This window comes from Anser anser (genome assembly GCF_964211835.1).
Source record: "Anser anser genome assembly, chromosome: 4".
Taxonomy (NCBI): domain Eukaryota; kingdom Metazoa; phylum Chordata; class Aves; order Anseriformes; family Anatidae; genus Anser; species Anser anser.
In genome coordinates this window covers 48583863-48606740 of record NC_139724.1, presented here as the reverse complement: position 1 = coordinate 48606740, position 22878 = coordinate 48583863, and the positions used below count along the sequence as shown (strand labels likewise).

General features: G+C 39.5%; 2 protein-coding genes and 1 long non-coding RNA gene across 5 annotated transcripts in view; 2 read left to right on the top strand and 1 right to left on the bottom strand.

The window, feature by feature from the left end:
• RASSF6 (Ras association domain family member 6) overlaps window positions 1-22878 on the bottom strand; it is a 133500-nt gene that overhangs the window by 52595 nt on the left and 58027 nt on the right. Inside the window, exon 3 of one of the 3 annotated variants that reach the window (XM_083836080.1) lies at window positions 21219-21387. The gene's annotated coding sequence lies outside the window, so the exon portion shown is untranslated. Of the gene's footprint in view, window positions 1-8557; window positions 8630-11715; window positions 12415-21218; window positions 21388-22878 lie in introns of those variants that run through there. The other 2 variants (XM_083836082.1, XM_083836081.1) reach the window with 2 other exon arrangements.
• Window positions 30-7456, top strand: LOC310899585. Its single transcript, XR_014584410.1, has 3 exons — window positions 30-937; window positions 3599-3856; window positions 7291-7456. It is a non-coding gene; the product is annotated as an uncharacterized lncRNA (long non-coding RNA).
• On the top strand, window positions 10111-21208 carry LOC310899584 (interleukin-8). Its single transcript, XM_083836109.1, has 4 exons — window positions 10111-11689; window positions 12460-12595; window positions 13193-13276; window positions 13855-21208. Exons 1-4 carry the CDS (start codon window positions 11629-11631, stop codon window positions 13883-13885), a joined length of 312 nt encoding a protein of 103 aa, XP_083692235.1. The 5' UTR covers window positions 10111-11628; the 3' UTR covers window positions 13886-21208.

Below are 22878 nucleotides of genomic sequence, written 5' to 3'. Positions count from 1 at the left end.
ATGTTACCAGCAGCTGAGTCATGGCAAGGAACGTCTCTTCTCATCAGTGCTTCTGTCCAAAATGTCAGCAATGGCTTACTCCAGGGAGCCCGGGCAGGCTATCTACATAGAAGCTTAACCATATCTCTTCTTTATCCATAGGTGAAAAGTGAGTCAGACGCTGGCTAGAAATGATAAAATATTGCATTTCTGTTCAGCAAGTAATCACAAGATACCTTTCTTAGGAACATAACAATATGCAGAGTCAATTTCAAGCTGGTATGTGGTTAGGACACAAAACTGTCCTGATAACAAAATCTAGTGTGTGCATAATGCTCAGCCACTTTCCATCCTACTAAATTTCACTTTTTTTTCCTCTGGTTACTATAGCCTGCGTCCACCTAAAACATATGCTGGGCTTTTGCTAAACATCTGAACGTTCAGGTCTTCTTCAGATACAGATGGCACATAGATATCTTGTTAGCATGTTATCAGGGTAAACTGCTTATCAGGACTGTGAATTAAAATGACTTTACAGTACAAGGCTATCTCAGTGTCTGTAATCAGCTACCATCAGATCAAGTGAAATACCTTTGAGCAGGGAGTGCCCCAGCGGGCACTGTTAAACCCTAATGGCCTTGATCAGCCTCACCTGGGGCGTCTAACTATTCACCTGCCCATAGGCCCAGGAGCCTCATTTAAGCTTAGCATGGGGTGTTTGCCTTTTTTCCTAGCTGTATTGCATAAGCATTGCTCTTCAGCTTAGTTATTGTTGTGTTTTGTCCTAACCATGAACCCTACTGATCCAGACAATGACTTGAGGACTTTTGGCTTGGTCTTGTGTCTGCATTGCTACCATAGACCTCTATGGCAGCCTCTTGAGCACATCCTGTTCCCGACCTGTGGATTGACTTGTGGACCTGATCTTGGACCTGTCTCATCATCAGGAACATGGCTAGTGAGCTTAATTCCTTATTGAGTTTGGATGTCATCTTTGGGTGGATTCTGCTTGTCTTGCTCAGGCGGTGTGGGATGAGCCCTGGCTGTTGTGTATTCTGTGCTGGTGGATGTGGTGTCCCTTTTTTTACCCCGACCTTTAAGGAGCAGGTGTCCACTGCTGTTCCGTCTTAAATCATCATTCTAGTCTAGGAGTTTAGAGAATAATTCTATCAAGAAAGTCTTTTCTTTGGCTGATCACAATTTCTATAACTGACCACTACATAAAGGCAGAAGAAATAATAACCACAGGAGGTAAAGAAAAGGTTACGTTGTCAAGATACAGTATATTTTTTAAGTTATTTTAAACTCCTCAAGTTGACCTTGGTAAGAAGTTGAGTGATATAGCAAGTGACTGGTGCTCCCTCAAGATGACCATGCCAAGCATCAGACCTGGTCTGGGAACAGTCCTTTTTCCAGCCTGTTCTTTACTCCTGTGGAGTCATCAAAACCAGAGTTAGTTAACTGGTCTACATTTTGCTGTTGTGATGTGGGACTCGGAAACCAAACAGCTTTACATACAAACTGCAGAATGCAGGGTATGCTTTGCCAGCCCGGTATGCCATTTGACCATCAGGTCTAGCTGAAGTGATTCTCTCCTCATCACTACATTATAAATAGCTGGGGATGTTTACAAGCGCACCTCATAAATAGAGCAGGCTAAGTGATGTGATATGTCCCCACTACAATCAGAGCATCACATGTTGACATATCTGAGTTAGGTTAATGTGAACTAGTTAACGGTCTGAGCTAATATATCCCAAGTGTCCTACTCCTCAGTGAGCAAAAGCTAGGCACTATGCATGTCCAGGACAAACTATAACCTGCTCTCCACAGAGTATCAGGTTTTTTGTATAGTCAGTGCCTTCTTTTCCAAAACCCAAGTTGTTTATTAATTTTAGAAAACTAATGAAATTTACTTCAGATGGATGATATATTTTATCAGATCAGTTCTTATCTGGTTACTTTCCTCTAGACCACCGTTTCCTCCTTGCTCCCCACACCCAAAAAAAAAAAAAAGCATATCAATATCCCAGTGAGCAAACAATACGCAGTCAATACTCAAGAGATTTCACTTCCGATGTGTTTTCTTCTTCTTTAAACACCTATTATTATACTAGCTGTGTGGTGTTAGAAGAACAGGTGACTTGCTAAGTGCTTATTTGAATCAGGTGTTATTACAAATCTTAGTGTCAGATAAATCTTTCTTTCATACTCAGAACAAATGACATTTTTGTAAGAGCTTAAGTGCCTTAGGTGGTAATTCTTCAGTCATTTTAAGCTGCTCATCTTTTCCTGCTCAATGCATAGAGAAGCTTTTCAGAACGAAGTGTCTAAATCTCTTTAGCACAGCTGAAAATGATAGCTGAAATCCTTTCACATAACAATAGGAACTGGTTATGTCTTGCCTTCATAATACACTGGCTAAATAACTACAGTAGAGCTGTATCTAGAGATAACTCACAACGTTTGGGATGAAATCTCCCAGTAACTATGTTGGGTGCAAGTTTTTGTGCAAGGCATTTAAACTCAATGCAGAGAGCTCAACAGAAATCCTAGATTCAGAGAGGGGCAGAAGCCACTTTATTTTGGGTTGAGGAGGGGGGGCAGGGATATCCAAATGCAAACGTAATCCTGCTAATTAAAACTAACACTTCATGAAGTGCAAACAGAATGAGGTAGATAATAATCAAAATGTAACAAAAATAATTAATACACAGCAGCAGAAGTAAGTTATTGAATTTTGAAGTGCTACTGAGCAGATGGCACAGAAATCTGGATTTATTTCGTGATGCTTTTGGGTATTAGGAAACGTGCATGTACAGAATCCACAGCATGTGTTAACCACATAGGCTGGTGGGAGCACACCTTTCCAAAAAGCCTGACAGTATATAGAAGTGCAGCAGGAAGTCTGTCAAGAAGAAAACTTGTGAGTAGTAATGGATAATAAATAATAAATTTTCTTTCAGCAGCAAAAAGTATCATTTCTATCCCCATACATGCTGGGGGTGGGCTGGGGTGGAATATGCCTCTGCCAGGAAACTAGCTATTTGCATGTCATGTTTTAAGTATGTCAAACCCTAGATTTTAAGCCATGTTTGATTAAGACAGGATCTTTTTTCTAAACATGTCCACGCATGTCTTTTCTGAAGAACTTTCTCCTATATGTGCTTTTATTCTTGGTTGGCAGGATAACGAAGGTGCTTCCTTGATGTAAGATTCATGCATTCTGCAGAAGAGAATAAACAATGGGTAGATGATCACGGCAAAAAGTAGTAAAGAATATGTGGGCATACTTAATGATGTTCATCTAGTTTGTTCAAGTGCTGTAACTTACTGCATTTGTGCCTGGCCAGATCCTGCACCTATGAAAACATAAGTATTTATAATTAGAGAGGTGCATGATCAGCGTTAAATGAATCTGCCTCCCAACAGCTCTGAAATGTCACTGCTGCTGTTGTGAAGACACAGATAAATTTTGTTATCTGCAAGTCCTGAGCAAATCAGCATGCCTATAAATAACATGAACAGGGGTGATGGGAAAACAATACTGTTTGCTTCATAAGATCAAAGAATGAGATGGTTCATTTAAGTAGACACAGTTTTTATTATATATTTACAGGTAAGGCCCTGGCAAAAACAGAGGAAAATGGCTTCCAGTGCTCGTGCATGAGCAGTCATTCCAATTTCATCCCTCCCAAGGCAATTCAGCATGTGAAACTAAGCTGAAGAGGACCTCACTGCAAAAAGGTGGAAATCATATAAGTAGCTTTGCCCAACAGCACCCTGCTCTCTCTATAAGAGGAAATGACCTGGTGTTTTGTACCCTACTTACTTACTTGGAGTGGAATTTTACATCCCCTGCAAAGCCTCCTAGATGGTAAGTATAACGTAAAAGGTTTTCAATGGAAAGTAATGAACTAATTTCCAAACAGTGGTATAAGCCATGTCAGAAAACATTGTAAGAGTTTCTTTATGCTAATATTCTAATTAAGACCAATGGCAGAGGAGAAAATTAGATCCCCATAACACATTGATGGCATGATTAACAATTCTGATGATGAAGAATAAAAGACAAAGTCTTGATCCTGTTGATGGGAATTTGAAGTATTTCCTCTAACCTGGTCTGCATGTGGCAAAAGTTGGAAGTGGCCCATATTGTTCCTTATGCTGAAAATTGCTTACTGAGCACTTTGTTTTGCATGGAATTTAAATTGAAAAATCCATGTGAGTACCAAGTCAAAGACATGATGAGCTTCCTATAAGTTGACATCAAGAACTATTTGCATTAATTGAATCAATGCATACACATGAACAGAAGGGGACTTTCAGGTTATATGGTTTTCATTACAATTTCACCAGCAAACAGTACATGAGTGATTGTACCCTCTCTGCAGTATTTTGTGTCCTCCTCACCAGTAATTGATAATTCAAGCCAAATTTCATTGAAATAAATAAATGAACACTTTGCCAAGGTGAAGAAGTTCCTGGAAGATGTGTTTAACTATGACCAGATAGAGATGAGAAACCCAATTAAAAAAAATCTTGCTAATGCTTAAAAAAAAAACACTTGCATCATAAACTTATATAGAGACATAAGTCATTACTTAAAAAAAAGAAAAAACAAAACTTTAGTATAGAAAAAGTATAGGAAAACTATTTTTTCATTGTTCTCTGACTACTAGTTGGAAAATATCCAAGAACTTTAACAAACAGAAGTTTGTACCAGGTCCTCCAGATAGTTCATTGCCAAATAGCCAAGATAAATTTGATCATGTTGGGAGAGCCGGAGAGATCCACCTTGCCTGAACTGCATCGTTTGTTTCTTGGCAGAGCTATGCTGAAAGGTGATGACAAGCATGTCTGGAAGCCACTGCTCCCTGGGTCTGGCTCACCACAAAGGCGATTTGAGCCAACTAAGTTGTTTTCTTTACTAGAACAGCTTCGGTTAAAAGCTATTTTAAAAAAGCAGATTTAAATCTCTTGGAATGAAATATATTCACCCTCTTCAGGCACTGTTAATTCTTTCCAACAATTGTCTCAAAATCAATGTTTTTAAATGCCTGGGGATCAGTGATGGGATTAAAATAGCTTCCTGTAGCTCTTATATATTCCCTGTGCATTAAGCCAGGCAATAGACCGTATTTATGATGCACCTATATGTCTGTTAAAAGATGCCTCAATTCTTGTGTTCTGACACTTACAAAAATCAGATTCATTTCATCTTTTGGGATATATAAATCTCTAGGTGGCATTTTTAAGTTAACTACCTCTTACAGGTGTAATTGGGGACAGGCAGGTCCCTATTTAACTCAGTTTGGACACACATGGGAGTAGATTTTATTGGAGCAGTACTTGTGTAAACACAATTTGCACATATTTCAATTGGTTTTCACAGTAAAAATTGCTCATTATTGACTTGTAAAAATGAGCATGAATTCTTACCCATTGCTTTCCTTGTAGCTGGTGATTTTTTTTTTTTTAAATGAATCTTTCAGTTCACTTCATGCTTCCTCTGATTATAGGCACAGAGACTATAGACTCATCAGTCTAACAGAAGTCAAGGAAAAATGTCATGGAATTTTTTAAGGATGCAAAATGAATGAGTTTTTCAGGAGAATCATAGCATGTCACAACAGAATTCCTTGTATGTTATTACCTTTTTTCCTGAGACTTGCTAATTCCACTTATTTCATTTGTTGTATCTCTAAAACTATATCTGCAATAGATAGAGCAAATCAAGCTTAACAAGAGTTTTTCAGTGTTGTAAGGACAAGAATAAACAAGAGGAAATGAGTTAGCTTTACATGGCCCTACTGAAAGTAGAAGTATAAAGGATAAAATTGGTAAACATATAACTAAAACATGAATAAACATACTGAGGACAAGTCTACAAAGTTTTGTTGAAGGAAATTGTCTTTCATGCACCTCTTCGAGTTGTTGGAAGATGACAACTAGCTTACGGATATGGAAGTTCCCCTAGGTCTAGCCCAACTGTCTTCCTAAAAGGGTTTCACAGCCCTCAACAAGCATTAGAGATAAGACATCAGGGCTAAGAAGTCTTGGATGGGGTAGTTAACAGATGGTTACACAGAAATGAAGGACAAAATTTGGAAGGTCAGTTGTTTGTGATGAAGGGACATGGCTTGGAGATTACTACACCAGCTTGTGTGGGGTCCTGTTTGGGTTTGCATAGCTACAAGTGGTCTGGTAAGGTAATTCTGCCTGAGCTGTGGTATTCTCATGCCACTAGTTGAAGGGTAGGAAAGACCAAGATCAACTATGAAGAACTACTGAAAGACATAAAGAGACTCATGGAGTAGGCAATAAACTACCAGATGAAGTTAACTGCAGGATGTAGCAAAAATGGTTCACGCCAAAAGGGAAAATTCCCAAGCTCCTATAAAAATGAGGTGTTCTTGGCTGGATATTAGCATATGGGAGAGATCACAGGATTATATGAAGCTGTGTGATAGGACGGGCAGGTCAGGACTCAGCAGTGAGTAGAACCTTGGAACAAAATTAAGCAAAACAAAACAAAAAACAATGCATCAACCAACACAAATATAATGTTAGGAGCTACTACAGCATGAATAAAGGAGTAACTACTGAAATGTGTGTTGCTGGTGTGTAAATTTACCCTCATGCTGCACCCCTGGTCTCCCATCTTCAAGAAGATAGAGTAGATTTGGGAAAGATGACTGAGTGCCTGCTACTGAGGAAGCAAGCAAGGTGTTGGGTTTTTTTTTGCATTTCAAAAGTGAGGTACCCCTGGGTGAATGTGACAGAAGTGAATCCATACCCATTTCTCCATCAAAAAAACACCCTTGAGAAAGAGGCAGAGAGTCTTAAAACAGCTTTGTAATGTGTAGTACAAGCGCCAAAGCTGACTTCATTTTGTGTGTGTCCAGAAAATAGTTTCTTGGCAGCATATCTGTAAAATGATCTTTTTAAGAGGAGATTTAGATGTCTGAGAGATGCCATTCACTGGAAGGAGGAAGACTGATTAAAATGTGACTGACTAATTAAATGAAGTTTCTTTAGAAGTGACTTATCTGAATGATACTTGATTGGGTGTACCTGCAGCACTCCTGTCAAGGAATGGATAGGCATGGATTCTCTGATACTGCCAGAAAACTAGCAACCAAACTATCTTCTGTGAGATGCTTCGTGATGTCTCATCAGCACTTCTAAGCTGCTGTCAGCCTCAGGGTAGCCTAATGACTATGAACTAATGGCTTTTGGAAGGAAGAAGCTAAAATTAGTGATACTAAATTACCTGTTATTTCTGAAGTGATATTTATCGTGCTCTAGTTTCCACTTATAGATCGGAAGATGCTGACAGATGTAGTGAGATGGAGGACAAAGGGCTGTGCGGCTACAGCGTGACGAAGCCCAGCACTCCGACCTGTCTGCAAGCTGTTTGGCGAGGCTCGGGCTAAAGTGAGCTGCTCTGACCGCACTGCCAGGAAGCATTCATGCTGATATCTGCAAAGCTACACTGGCTGTAGCTTAAGCAGCCAGTAAATTAACAGCAAGTGACCTTTGAAGAACCAGAGGTGAATGCATGATGTAAATAGTCTACTAACCACTTCTAATTTAATCAGAAATTCCCAGGACAACTTCCTCAAACATCTCATATGTTTCTTCCCATTGCTTCCATATCTTACTTCCACAGTCTGCTGGACAGGAAGAAAATGCTTCCTGCCACAGTCATGAAAGGGAAATGCAACTAAAGGAATAAATGTAGCCTTCATCTAGCAGTTAAAACTTTAGCTGCTTGTCCCTATGAATTCTCTAGTAGGACTTATAATCTCTTCTGTTAATATCAAGTAGATCAAATATATATTTAATTACGAAGATTGGTTAATATTGTGTGTTAATATTATGACACTAATGTATCATTTACTAGTATTACTAGATATTTAATAGTCAGTGACTTCATATTGAATTGGATCAAATGAAATATTGCATTTAGCCCACAACAATCTTTTAAATGACAACTACAATAAAGAATTGACTGTTTGCCAGCAGAGCTGTAACAGACAAATACATACTTTTATTATTGTATTTCTAAATGTACAAATTAAAAGGCAAATCAATTAAAAAGCTGTCCTGCTATTTTATGATTTCAGAGGGATTTAGGAAAGTCCAATGCGTGTGGTGATCTGGGTGCATAATCATCTATATTTAGACACCTAAGTGGAAAAAAATCTAACAACAAAAAAACAAAAACCACAGTTGACCTAAGCTCTTCTTTTTCCTTGTCATCACTTCCTCACACAAGTCAAAAAACAGTCAGCTCTCTACATATCTGTTCCTGACATGTTGCCTCACCGTTAACTTCCACAAGAGTTTGCACAACGTGCCCAGTTTTTCAGCAGCAGAAATGATTATTTCCCAACCCCCAGTATTTGTCCCTTCCGCGCTCCACAGTTCAAGTGGAATGACAAGCAAATGCTAAGCCATTGGCAAGAAAAAGGAGGTGACTTCAGAAGATTGTGGGACTTTTTCTCTTGGAGAAAAAAGGGAGTAGGCTGGTAGAGAGGGCACACAGGAAACAGTAGTTGGTAGAGCTCACCTTGCATTGGTTGAGCTCTCATTCCAGGGAAACCTTTGGCTCCTGTGCCTTTGGGGTCTGGCATTTGCAACTTTTCAAGTGAGAGTTTTGAATTTGTCTGAAAAAGACAGATTCCTAGTTTTATTGGAGACAGTAACTTTATGAATGCAGAGGTTAAAGCGTTCACCTGGGACTGTGGCAAATCAAAACAGCAAGGTACCGGAGCCCACCTCTCTCCCACCCCCTCATGATGGTCTTGATCACCAGAATATGCCTGAATCCCCTCCACCATGTCCCTTGTGTTTGGGCATCCTTTGCTACATATGAAGACTCTAAATGATACCAGCCAAGATCCCAAAGAAAATCCCTTTTGGCTTGTGTTTTCATTACACAATGCAATGAGTCATGAAAAAGAAGAAATAGTGTCTTCCATCCTGTAGCATGGAGAACACATCCTATACCCTGCCTTAAAGCACAAGCAAGGGAAGTATTTGCTTCCCTTTTCAGCAGTCTTTCAGCAACTGGATTATTGCATAACTTTTGCTTTCTTTGTTACAGCTGCATGCTTTTAACAAAGTTAAGCATGGAAGGTCTCTGCTCGCGGCAGTATCAGCTCCGTTAATGACGTTACCCTTCAAAAGGGAAGGCAATTCCATTTGCACAAGTCATCTGGATGGTGGCGGGAAAACACATGCTGCCAAAATCAGATAATGGGCTTGGAGTTCCCACAGGCAGGGGCTGGGATCAGATACTGGGCAAAGTGTTGAAGGGTTCCAGGGAGAACTTGAGTGAAGCGTGGCACTCCCAGGAACACAGGTTAGGAGTGCCTAGCCTTTGGGCTTGATCTCATGTCTCAACCTTTTTATGCCACTATTACATCTCCTTACATAGTCCTGGTGAAACTGTGTCATATCGGAGAAAAAGTGTAGGCAGAGGCGATGCTTTAGCTCTCAGAAAACATAGTGGACTTCTATTTCATTACAAATATCCTGCTCTTTTAAACTGATACTTACTCTTAGCTCAGGGGCAGGGTTAATCATATAGGTGGAGCAGGCTCTTGGCTTCACTTTTGTCCTGGGGATTTTTTGTGGTTCTGTTACTGCCACACTCAGGAAATAGCTTAGTCTAGTGCTAAGGAGGGCAAGAAGTCAGTGATAATACTAGGGGATTCAAAGGGGATTTTTCTTTTTTTTTTTTGCCTCAAATATTAATGACACTTCAGTGCATGCCATAATTAGATAATAAAGCTGTAAATAGTTACAAAGAAAATAGGATTCCTAATCAGATTTTAATTACCCTGTGTGTGTATGCATGCATATGTAGAGAGACAGAAATACAGAAAGAGATCCCAAAAGAAAAGAATCAGCCAAACCTTGTTCAAAGTAAGCTGGCTAGAAGTTTGACATCTACAATGTGATCCCAGTTAAACCACACTGTTAATTTAAATGAAACATAAACAAAAAACAAGCTTCAATATCTGTTAAAATCTCCTCCTTTTCCATGCCGTAAGAGAACTACAGGTATTTTTCAGGAAAGCTCTGTAAGACAGGCATACAGTTAAGGAGAAACACCATTTGGAACCAGAAAGTGGTATCTTTTGTTGACTCAGTACTCAGAAAGTGGTAGGAGAGTCAAACTTGGTTATATCTTTTCTTAGACCAGCTGATATAGTGATAGGAAACAGAGGAATTTTCATCACAAAGTTTCTTTATCAAGGGAGTTAATGACTAATGGTAAGTAGTAAAATATAAGAAATTATAAACAAACTGTTCAATTGTTCTTATAAATAAATTACAATATTTTACATGCTAAAGATAAGTTGAGTTTTTACAAACTCCTCAAAGCTAGGGAGAAATATCTCTATAAATCCTCAGACCACAGAAACATGAAGCTTTGAGGTTGGAGATGACAAGCAGCAAAAGTCTTTGTAGTCAAAAGAACAACTTTTCTACAGCATCAGAACAGAATGTCTTCACCTAATCGCATGCACTCCAGGTGGGTTAAAAACCATATCTTTGTTTATGTGATAGATCACCATTTGAGCCCAAGTTTTCCCTTGAAATGGCTATTATTTCTACCAGCCACAGTAAATAAATACTCAGCATTCATGCAACAAGGTTCTTTAACAAGCTTGTCTACAGCAGTACCGTAATATTTATTGTTATTTCCCTGTGTTAAGACCTAGGGTTACCGTAACTGAAAGAGAAACGAGTTATTAACAGTACCAATATTTATAAAGCAAACAAAAGTAATTGTGTTCGGCAAGTCATGTCACTGTGTTTGCATACAAAGCTTCCTCATTCATTAACATGTGTTACAAGAAAATTGCGGAATGATTTTCAAGGTTGCATAGAATCAAGTATCTACATCCCCTAGGAAGCTCTGAATACTACACCCTCAATTCCTTTACTAAACAGAAAGTATTGGAGATGAATTTATTTTGTAAGATACCACTTTAACAGAAAAAAAAAAAAGAAAAGAACAAAAAAAGTCAGTAAAATCAAAATAGTGCAGAGGTAAAATCTTGACTGCAGTGGAAAAGCTTTTCACTGATTTCAGCACTATCTGATTTCCATACCAATTGTGTAAAATCAGATAAGTAGAAGCTATCACCACCAAGGGAGAGAAGAAAATAAATATCTCAAACATCCCTACAAAAACAGTTATTACCATGAAGAAAAAAATACAATTATAACATAAAAGTAATTGAAACCATCAGAAAGTTATATTATGAAATAATAAGCATATGCATTACAGAAAAAGCACAACATTTACAAAAGTCTACAAAGGAAACTGGACTGCAGGGATATTATTTATGTATTTTAATAAACTAATGCATTATATTATTTGCAGGAGAATAATTCATCGTCATCTAGGAAGGAGTTTCACAACAGTCATGTGACTCATTTTTACTGCATCTGGGAAATTCCTCTAACGCAATCTACAAGCTAGCAGAGCACACAAGTCAGGCACAAAACCATATAAAAGCACAATGGATTGCTCAGTTCAGATATCAGCAATCCTCTGCCAGGAGAGGTCACAGCTCCACAGAACCTGAGCTCAACAGCCAAGCTAAAGACTCCTCTCTAATCATGAACGGCAAACTTGGGGCTGTCCTGGCTCTTCTCCTGATTTCCGTGGCTCTGTCTCAAGGTAAGCGAATCCCAGCCGAGACCCACCTGACTGCAGCACTGCCTTGGCATCTGCCAAGACGCGTGTCCTTGCAGAAAGGTAGCTTTATGCTTGTTTCAGCAAGTTGGTTTCTTCTGAAATATTTTCAGCTGCTTCTCCTCAGTCAGAAATTTACCGTGCAGCTCTCGTACTGAAGAGTTACTGACATCTTGTGGGAAAAATTTTAAGGATGCTACTGATATTTGCTTTGCTTCTGTATTTCAAGTGCATTTGGCTAGAGGCAGGATCTTCTTAAAAGTGTTTGAATGTTCCTCTGCCTTCCCACACGAAGGACAGTATTTTTCAGCTTATCAGCTCATGTTTTTTACTTCTTGACCATGCTGCCTCAGGCAAGCAGTATACAGCTGGCAGTGGAGAACAAACAATAAAAACATGCAGCAAAGACGAGCCTCAAGCTAGGGAAAAAATGCAGGGCTCTATCTTCTAGACAGGTGCCAGTCTGTCAATCCAGATAGTGAAATGATGCAATCAGCAGTGTTGTCAGTGCAAGTAACAACAAAATGTGTGGTTTTATTTTAAAACGCCACGCTAATTTAATTTTAAATGTGCTCAGGTATTGGATCCTCTGAAAAAAATAAACAACTGATTTTTACATCATGAGGATTTAGTCAGCTTGGCCAAATGCAGGACTCTAATCTAGAATGTTGTTAAGACGGAGCAGCCGTGCTTTCTGTCAATACAGCGATGATAAAACTGCCTCTCAAAGTGCAATCTTCCTTTTCTGCTTATAGGCAGGAGCCTGGTAAGGATGGGAAACGAGCTCCGGTGCCAGTGCATAAGCACTCACTCGAAGTTCATCCACCCTAAATCTATTCAAGATGTGAAGCTGACGCAAAGTGGCCCCCACTGCAAGAACGTTGAAATCATGTAAGTGCCTCTGCAAGAGCCTCTCTTCTGTACCTGCACTCCGCACTGCGCTGTGGCTGCAGGCTTTCTGCGTAGTCTCCCTTTCTTGTATATTTCTGAACTGATCTGTATTTATCTGTCACGGGACACACCGAGTATTTGTTCTACAGAGGTAGAACATGAATTGCAAGGACTGGTCAGTGCTTAATGCACGAGGGACTAACTTAGTTTGAATCCTGCATTTACTTGGCAGGCAAAACTCACAGTAAAACAGTCCTGTGACCACCTCAGAGAGACAAAATACGTTCCTGTTAAGCAGATTTAGGGAGCCCCTGAAACTAACCTGGTTTGGGACAGCATGGAGGAGGGAGTAAGATGTTGCAATCTGTATACTGCTGAAACTCCTCTTTGCATTGGAGGTTTCAGCGCTTTTTTGAGAATCTTTACTAATGCAAACAAACTCCAAACAAGTACCTATAAATATTGAGGAGGATTAATGGGAATGTGTGAGCCATCTGAGTGCAGGCACGCAGACTCTGAAAATGCAGTATTACACTCTGTGCACAAAACAAACCCACGTACTATTTTCCTGACTTTTTTTTTCTTTCCTTTTTGCAGAGCTACTCTGAAGGACAACAGAGAGGTGTGCTTGGACCCCACTGCTCCCTGGGTACAGCTGATCGTAAAGGCAATTCTGGCCAAGTAAGTCCTGTTCATTCTCAGTTTGGGCAGTTAAGTTGTAAGCCTCCCCAAAAAGCCAACTTGTAGGGTTTCATAGTGATAGTTTCCATTTGCTCTTAGTCAGATTTAAAGAACAAGGATACTTGTTGCTTAGTTATAGAAATGAGCTCTTTTGTGAGCTCTGCTGCAGGGTCCTTGCTCAAGCTGCTATGCCTCTATTAAACCACTAAGTACTGGCAACTCTGTCTGCAGGGAAATGAACATTCCCTGAAAAATGGGTCTTTAGTACAATACATCTGCCCCTTAATTGCAGTATCCTATGTCAATAATCCATACTTCAAAGTTAATGAATTCCTTGATATGAGCGAATGCAGAAACTCTTGGTGCAGAAGTTTCCTAGCTGGGCACCAGCTATGCAAACACTGGCACTCCAGTAATTGCTTTTGAAACTTTGCCTTCATTGTCTCTGTGCCTTGTGACAGCAGACAGAGTTGGAAACAGAGCACTCACTCCTTCTTAACTGTTCATGCAATACTAAGTAATGATAATCGTTCTCTGAACCGCCTTTTAAACCACCCTTTTCCTTCACCTCTTAACAGGGCTCAGCTCAATTCTGATGCACCGCTGTAAGAAAAATACAGACAGAAAAACTCTCAGAACCGCTCCCGCTCCTCCGCTGAGAGAAACACCCAAGGAGAGCACCATCCTACTCTCAGGAGGCATGCCACCTTCCTCCTCCCACATCGGTGTTCTTATCTTCGCCGTAGATCACCGTGTCTACTTATTTATTTATTTATTTAACTGCATCTATTTAAGAAAGTCTTTCAAAATGGTCAGTGCTGTCCGTAGGACACGCTGTCCATTGAAACTGAAGATACTGAACAGGAGAAGTGGCTTGCTCAAGGAAATGAAGATCCCTTGGAAGTCACTTCAGTCAAACACAACCAGTTAAGTGCAATGCACTTACAGCACAGCTTGCTTGTACGAAGCCCTACTATTTTGCTATTACAGCAGCAAACCAGTAAATCCTCCTGCTCCCCTGGAGTGCTCTAGTATGTTGTGTCAACAGCAGTTTCCTTAATCACAGTCAGCCCGTGGCTTCACTGTGAGCTCTGACTTTATGACTTCAAAAATCTAGCCTGCAGAATCTGTAAGAGAGTGGCTTTGGTGTTTATTTATTGTGATTTCTGTGGTATTTATAAATATATTTATTTAGTAGTTTCTACACAAGACAGAAAGTGATGATAATTTATTTAATTTCTACTGTATTTTCCATTCCTAATAATAATTTTTAAAGAAATGTTCACAGACCTGTTACGCTGTGTAAGGACTTGGTTCTATGTCTAATTATCAAGTTATTCATCAAATGGAAAAAATTGTAGCTTATATAGACAGAATTTGCTTGTGAGAATGTCATTATTCCTGACAATATTTTAATAAATGCTTTCTACAAAAAAAAAAAATCTATTTGTTATCTCTTTGTTATTTTACATTTTCATTCACTTTATTTGGAAACAATTTGCTCCAGTTTTGCTATCCTGGTCTGATTTCTGGAGCTGAAATGCCAATTTGGAGTCCATGGTACTTTAAGTCACTCTGTTACAGTAACCTGACACTACTGAATGCAAAACAGAACTCCTAGCTCTGGGAAGAGGGTAGGGTAAAATGCTCATCCACCTCTCTTCTGGCTTTGAGGATTGCTGGGCTGTGGGGCAAGGCTCCTAATTTAGGTTCCTTGTTATAAGACAGCTTTACCCTCAGATGTCTGAATGCTGCCCGTGCCCGGATCAGCCCCAGAGCTGTAAATCCTGACTGCATCAAAAGGCCACTATTTGTCTGCCAGAATTTTAGGGTCTGTATTTTAGGCACCCAGATATCAAGCATTTGTCCTGGTGTAACAACAGCTTGCTACTCTGATTGCTGGAACAGAGAGCACTGAGTGCGCTACGCCTGCATCTTTGAAAAGAAGGAAAGACTGAAAATGTCTTGCACTTAGGAGAGGAGAAGGCTGAGGAGAATTTGAGCAAGATTTAAGAAATCACGTAGACAACTGATGACATGAACACAGGACTCTTTGATGTTACTTGATGAAACTTGCAGGTCAGTGTAAAATAGGTGGAAGAGTACTTCTTTACACAGTATATAATTATATTGTATAGACCTTCTGGAAGGAGGCAGACAGATTCAGATACTAAAGGGAATACGGAGTGACACACTTCTCACTTCCCTAGGACCTGGCATGGTACAGTGGGGATGGCAACTCCCTGTTGCTGCTGATGGACACGGGGTGCTGGGCTGGATGGACATCAGCACTGACCCGAAGGGCATTTTGTATGTTCTCTTCTGGAGTAACCAGATCAGGCTTAGCTGATCTGAAAACGTGGCTTCTGTTTTGTTTTTGTTTTTGTTTTTGTTTTTCTCTTCTTCAGGATCACTTCCCAGAGTGAAAGGCACTTTGTGCAGAAGAACCAGCCGTCCTCGTGCCACAGCAGCATGGGGTTAGCATCCCAATTTACACTCATGCAAAGCAAATTCTTGACCAATTTGCCCACCTGTTTGCCCATTTCATAACCAAAGGCTGAATGAGGCAAAAAAACGGGCCTGCTTCTTCTCTTAAGAGAGGAAAAGGGTTAGGATTTGAAGGGCTTTATACCAGACAGGAGGAAAAGAAGATTGCAAGAGAGGTATTGAATGTTTTGGAAACTCTAAATCTATCAGATTCAAGACCTTGTCCTGCTGGATTTGGAACAGGGACTTAAGCCCATGTAGGAAGGAGATCTAATATGCCAGTCTGCACGTACTTCTTCCTGTTGCAAATACTAGCATTGCTATAAAAAAATGAAACCTTCATAAGATAAAACAGAGTATCAAGAGACTGACTACACAATAGCCCCAAGTAAACAGCATTTCCAGAGGATATGGCAAAAATAGGTTGGATTCCTGCTTTATCACTGGCACAAAACCAGTTGAAACTCAGGTGAATCCATATCCTTCAGACCCTGCGTACATTCTTTCTGAAGGTACTTCACCTTTACCTGTGATCTACGTATTTTTAAAACCTCAAAAGAATTTTGGCCAGGTAACTTTGTGATTATAAAGCCAGAGAACAGTCTTTGGCTTGCTTCTTCTTGAAGACGTTGCTCAGTGAGATCAATTTCTGTTCTCTACACAACCCACATGAGTTTGGCATCAGGTTGAGGTGTTCAGCCACTTGCCCTCTGAACAGTGTGCTCTACAGTTACCACGTCATGCACAAACAGGAGAAAACAGCATCCTTTGAACACATGTAGACTATTTAATAAGTGTGTATGCGCACGTGTGTGTGTTTGCAGATGGATCTGTGTAATACACCAGAGAGCTGAGGAAGACTCAGGACATTTGTGCCACCACTGAAAGGACCCTGAGATTTCATTGCAGTTAACTCTACATTCTTGTCCACCTTCGCCTTTCTGCAATCGTGTAGAAGCTTCTGCTCCCCTTGGCCACTTCATTTTGCATCTGAATTGTATTCTGCAGCCCTGCCAGAAGGCCATTCCCTTTATAACAGCCGTCTGCATTCATCACCCTCCTTTTGTTTCTCTCCTGCCATCCTGACAATTAAATGCAACAGAGGTACTTATGTGTACTTTCTGTCCTCAGCTGTTTTCATGGTCCCTTACTTCACCTTTCTTCAAAACCACTTTCTCTTCCTTCTTACAGCAACAATTTCAAGCTGGGGGCAATGCAACAATAACAACAACCAAACAACCCAGCAGCAACCTCACGTCATTCCCCTTATCTTCTCCCTCCCATGGCTGGTTGCTGGAAAAACTCCATTGTGAACTGTAATGTGTTCCCTCAAGGTTCATATGTTTCATATGCTTTGTTTCATACGTGCTTTCTTAAAATATCGAAAGTATATTTCTCTCTAATGTATAAGTGTTGCAAACCACAGAGGAAGTCATTGAAAGAAATACTGGAAAGTCCCTGGACAAGCACTCTAAACTCTTCCTTAAAAGAACAGAGAATACAAACATTAGCTTGCTGGTCTCCCCTTTTCTGTCTGTGCTGTATATTGACTAATACAAACATCCTGGTCATGTATCAGGTGACAGATACTTTGTCCATGTTTTGCTTTCTTTTGTTTTACGGATTGCTCCCCATTCTGGAAATTATTGCATTTTTTAAGTTGTTATCACTTAACATGGGAAAATCCCAGGAAATTTACACATAATGCCAGCTTGGTACTGCAGACTTGTTCCAAGCTTTGCATTTATTTTTGTTTATATGAGGATATTATGACTGACTCCACAGGAAATGGACCCTCTTAGAATCAGACTTCCATGGATGTTTGTGAGTCAGGAAATAGACATTTTATTTCTGTGTGCAAAACTGAAACAAGAATTTTGCCACCTGTGAAATCAAGACTGAGATGCTTGTTGTTGAAAAAAATTGCGAACGTTTGTTTTTAATATTATATACATTTATTTTTAATAGTAAGTATTAGTCGCAGTCAGTGTACAGATGCCTTCTTTCACCATTTCTATGGATCTCTAGAGAGGAAGACATTATGAGGGGAAGAATCTAGAATGCAGTCTGAGAATCTAAGTGTAATTTGGAAATTACAGTTTTGAATTACAAAAGGAATAAGCTGTTTCCCTTTCATCTGACTGAACGCCTAGCTAAAGTTCAAGTCCAAACACTGTATTATTGCAACTGCATATCTACAGTACTTATGATATGTTTTCTTCAAACCCATCACACTTCTTGCCTTCTCATCATCCTGTGACAATGATTTTTCCATGGTTTTAGCATGTGTTGTAGAACTACACACATCTAGTTGCCTTCAACACGACACACAGGATTTTTTCATATTTTCTCATTTTTTTTTTCTTCATAATCCCTTTCTAAATGCTTCCTAGAACTCTAGATGCCTTTCTGGCTGCCATACATTGTATACAGTTGTCTAGGAGCATCAAACCTGTGACACCCAGATCTATTTCCTCAGGGGCAATCACAAAATTACAACTCCTTCTGTACATATACTGTTAGTTATAGATATAACTAGACATACTCATACTTACTGATGCTGTTACATCGCCCTTTCATTAACAGGCATCATTGTGACATCTTTCTACAACTTTCTGCAGACAGATTTCAGTATAGATACGTTTTTCGTTGTTTTTCTTTTTGTTTTTGTTTTTTTTTTTGAACAAATATCATCCATTTTAACCAATTATCAACCTCTAACAGGTCCAACTATCTTATTCACGAGGAACATGATCAATTTTTTTGGAAAGAAAGGTATACCAGGTTGACCAGATCCCACTTGCGTCTATCTCTACTGACTCAGCCAGGATTCTAGGGGCTATAAGAAGAAAGACTTTCCTCTCCAAATGGCACACTGGCATCTCCAGTATCAGTCTAGCAATTTCTCCTATTCTCTACCAGAGGATGGAGAAACTGTGAAAAATCCAGTACGTTCTTCCTTTGCAGATCACTGTTTTCATAGATACAAACCTTCAAAATTTGTGGAAGTAAAATTTCATTAGACAAGAAGCTTGTTTTGAAAGCACATTTGGACCCAGTTAATTGCTCTTCCTCCAATGAGCTTTCAGCTTTTGGGGAAGGCAGTGGAAAAAGGAGAGCAAAGTAGCTTTTCTGACTCAGCTAACACAATATGCCAAAATGCCAAAATCAGTTTTTAAGCACTGAAGCAATGCTTGCACTGAGCTGCTGAGACTGATGATTTCCAGCTTTTCTTTACAAGCATTTTCTCAAATAATGAAAACTGCATGGCACGTATGTGCATCAAATGAATAAGCCCATCTACTTAGCTTGCTTTTTTAAAATTAAAGATGTGTATTTCATTCTTCCACAGAAATCACAATGACTTCAAAACCACTGTCAATTCTTCTTTCCCTCCTTTTTTTAATTTTTGAGGTCACCTTTTTTTCAAGATTACCAGCAAACAAAGGAATCACAATTCAACCACCCATGCTAAAACTGAAATGTCAATATGATTGTAAAAGTCTGACATACTCAACATTCCTATTTACAATTAGGGAGTTCCTCTGGAAATATTTCTATCACCTTTATTTACCTTCTTATTGCACAAGGATGTCACCAAGGAGGGAGACTTCTCTCATATCCAGGGACATGGATACAAATTTCATCTTTCTCTGCTACATGGTTAGACACCATTAGTTAGGAAAATAAGTGTATTTTTGGTTTTTGGATTCATATCTGTTCTTTCTTGACAGTTTCGATTTGCTGTGAAAGTGGGATCAAGACATGGGTGTGAAGGTGCTGAGAGGAATTAATCTTAATTCCAGGATTAAGAAAGAAAAATGCCACGCTTTTGGCACCCCTCAACCTTCTGAGGTACACTTTTGACTCTTACAGCCTGTTCATATTCCTCTGATGGGACGAATATTATTAGAAGGCTGCGTTAGCTCTGCAGGGGATGCAAGTCCAGCGTTTCTGCAATGAATAATACTGTTGTGAGCATTTGTACTGCATTTTGATGCAGCAGGGAAAGCATTTGTGCCCTTACACCTTTTCAGTGGAGGAGAAAGTGGTAATGCTTGGCAGTAGCTAGGATTACATACTGGGAAAAGCACATGTATGTGGACACTAGGAGAACTGGGGTTGATTTTAGGATGCTTGCTGTAATAGACCTGAGGGGTGCCTGGCCTTTGGGCTTCTGCTCAAACTTCTGCCCTCTAAGATACTTTTAAATTTGTTTCATCTTACTTCAAGTGGCTTACTATCACAGGACTCTTGGCAATGTAAAGGAATCAGGTGGTGCCAGGGAGAGTCTCCCTCCAGGAAATACCGAATAACAAAGAGAAAGAAAAATGTAGGCAGATGATAGGAAGTCAAACCTTACTTCTAAGAAATAGGAGCATTTTCTTTTCTTTCTTTTTGCTTTAACTCTTTGCAGTGCATTCTTTCCTTCTTTACTGTTTATGAACTGTAAGATACATATTTAGGGCACACATTTGCCTGTCTGCTAGACTATCATCGCTCTTCAAGTTATGTTAGTGTATACTCAAAGTATGGCAGTCTTCAGCAGTGATTACTGTTAACTGTTGACAGGACTTTTTTTGTCCCACTTTGCAGTGACCTTAAAATCCAGGTAAGAAGAAACACATGCATTTTCTGAAAATAAACTGTCCTCTTCCATGCACTTAAAGAAAGCTCTGCTTATGGCTATGAAGTACCAATAATACAGAAGCACTAACAGAAGACATTCTTGACCCATATCTAATCACGAATGGCATTGCTGCAGCCCTGACTGTTTCCCTGGTATCACAAGCTGTGTCTGAATGTGAGCAAATCCTTCAAACCCTTATGACTAAAGCCAGAGTAGCTTTCCAAAATACCCAGTGACCTACCTGTTAAAACCTGAGTGTGTGTTCATACACGTAGGCAGTGACAAAAACACTGACAAATGATTTTCAGTTTCAACAGCCTACGCTCAGTGAGAAAACTACCTACCCTCAGTACTTACTCTGAACTAAAACCTAGTGAACATTTAAAGAAACAGTCTACTCATGGTAGAAAATAATTGCTATGCAATATTTTCTGTTTGTCTGACCTCACTCTGATGCAGGTAAGGTCTTTCTCTATGTAGCATTCCTTTGTTTTTCTTAACTTTTATGGGAGGCAGTTTGTTTTGTGTTTGTTTTCCCAAAATAACAATTATGCCATATAAAAGAGGATTGTACAAATGTGGATTGCACAAATGTAAGAGGCATCTGTAGACAGGCTTCAAAGCAATAAAAATGATATTTGCAAAGGCATTAATGCAGATTTAATACATTACAACTAACCACAGACTGTGGTTTTATCAGGTTCCAAGTACTTGAAAACAAAGCTTTACATTCTAAATATTTATCTGTTTAGGACAAGGATCAGAGGCAATTCTTCTATCAAGTTTTGTCAATATGAGAACAATTTTGACAACTACATGTCTTACCAGGTCCAGCTGGAGAGATGCTTTGTGTAGTGGCCTCTATTCCTTTTCTCTTTTCACAGGTCAGACTTGGCAAGAGTGGGCTGTGAGCTCTGGTGTTAGTGTACAAGCACTTACGAGCCCTTCCCTTGCAGGGTCACTCAGGTAGCAAGATGGATCCAAGCAGACCTCACTGCCAAGTGAGAAAGCCATATAAGTGCCTTTGAAAAATTCCCTCTACTTGTCATTTAAAATTTTTCTTTACAAAACTAATCGACGTGTTCATAATGCCCAACCACTGATATTTATTTTTGCTGTATTTTTGCTGCTCCTATGCTTCTCCTATTCAGCAGTCAATTACAGAATTATGCTAAAGTACAGGACAGTTAGGAAAGTGTAATTTGTGAATTACTTTATCAGAATCCTTTTCTTCTTACCTTTCTCTACAGTGTTGAAAAAAATATTCAGACGCTACTTGAATACAAGACAGAAGAAAGCCTATTTTACTCCAGGAGGAAGCATTCTGTAAAAATGTACATTGTGTTAATTTCCTACTGCTAAAGCATCCTTTCAACAAAATCTTTAAAGGCTTTACAGGCTCTGATATATGTTAGTCAGTAGAAGGATCAGACTAGAAAAAGGAGCTGCTGAGCCAGATGACAACTGCAAATCATTAAGTAAGTTTATCAGTGCCACACACTTGCAGGGCAGATGTACTTATATTATAGTTTGTCTGGTTGTTCTTAAATCAGGGAGCTGGGAAAGATTTCTCCTTTCTGAGGCACCACTTCTTTCTTGAATCAAAAATATCCTGAGTTGCAGTCAGCCTGAGGCCAGAATACTGACTGCACATTAATGGCTTATGGGGAAAAAAAAAACAAACACAGCCAAATTCATGAACACCAGTTTTGATGTTATCATTTGGGGGAGCCATTTACTATGCTCTAGGTTAATATATTCAGAGGTTTTATAGATTTTCTACGTTTTATATATTCAGAGGCTCAAAACTTAGCTAGAATGCTATCTTTTTCCCTCCTGATTTAATACATTTTGATTCTTGTTGCCTCATTTCCATAACTACTCAAAGTTATTTCTTTTTGTGTGAGAATTTGGCTGGCAGGTCCATTTATTTATTTTGTTTTGTTCTAAAATGTATTGTAGGTAATGCGTCTTCAAGTGTTTGATCTAACCTTCTTGCTTCAAACAAATTAGCAAATTTTTGTATAATAAAAGGCTTAGCTCGGATTCACAAAATGTCACCAGACCAGAGCTCCATGAGGAGGAACAAATGCTGAGTTCCAGAAGAAAACACGCTGGCTCTGCAGCGCATCCCGAGCCCTTTGGTTTCTCTGGTGAAGGTGGGACCGGGTTTGGGCTCTGGGGTCCAAGAGAAGAGAGTTGATGCTGGACCTTGGGAATGGCTTACTGCATTTATGTCTGAGTCCAGGGTAAATGTGCAGAGCTCCAACGACTTTGAGCGACCCACAGTCCATGGGAGTGCAGGACCTGTGGCCAGATAGCTATGAAACTGTAGACTGTACATATTGCCCAGAAGGTATCAAACAAACTTTGCAGGTGACAGGTTAAAAACAAAGAAAAGGAAGTGTTTCTTCAAACAAGATGTGATTGAGCTGGGGCATAGAGAAAGACAAGTGTTCACTCTCACTTGTAATATGATAACTAG

Excerpts from the sequence above, each read along its gene's own strand:
- LOC310899584 (XM_083836109.1), top strand. The coding sequence starts at position 11,629 with ATGAACGGCAAACTTGGGGCTGTCCTGGCTCTTCTCCTGATTTCCGTG. Across the intron at positions 11,690-12,459 it reads TTCCGTGGCTCTGTCTCAAG|GCAGGAGCCTGGTAAGGATG; the intron begins GTAAGCGAATCC and ends TTCTGCTTATAG. Across the intron at positions 12,596-13,192 it reads TGCAAGAACGTTGAAATCAT|AGCTACTCTGAAGGACAACA; the intron begins GTAAGTGCCTCT and ends TCCTTTTTGCAG.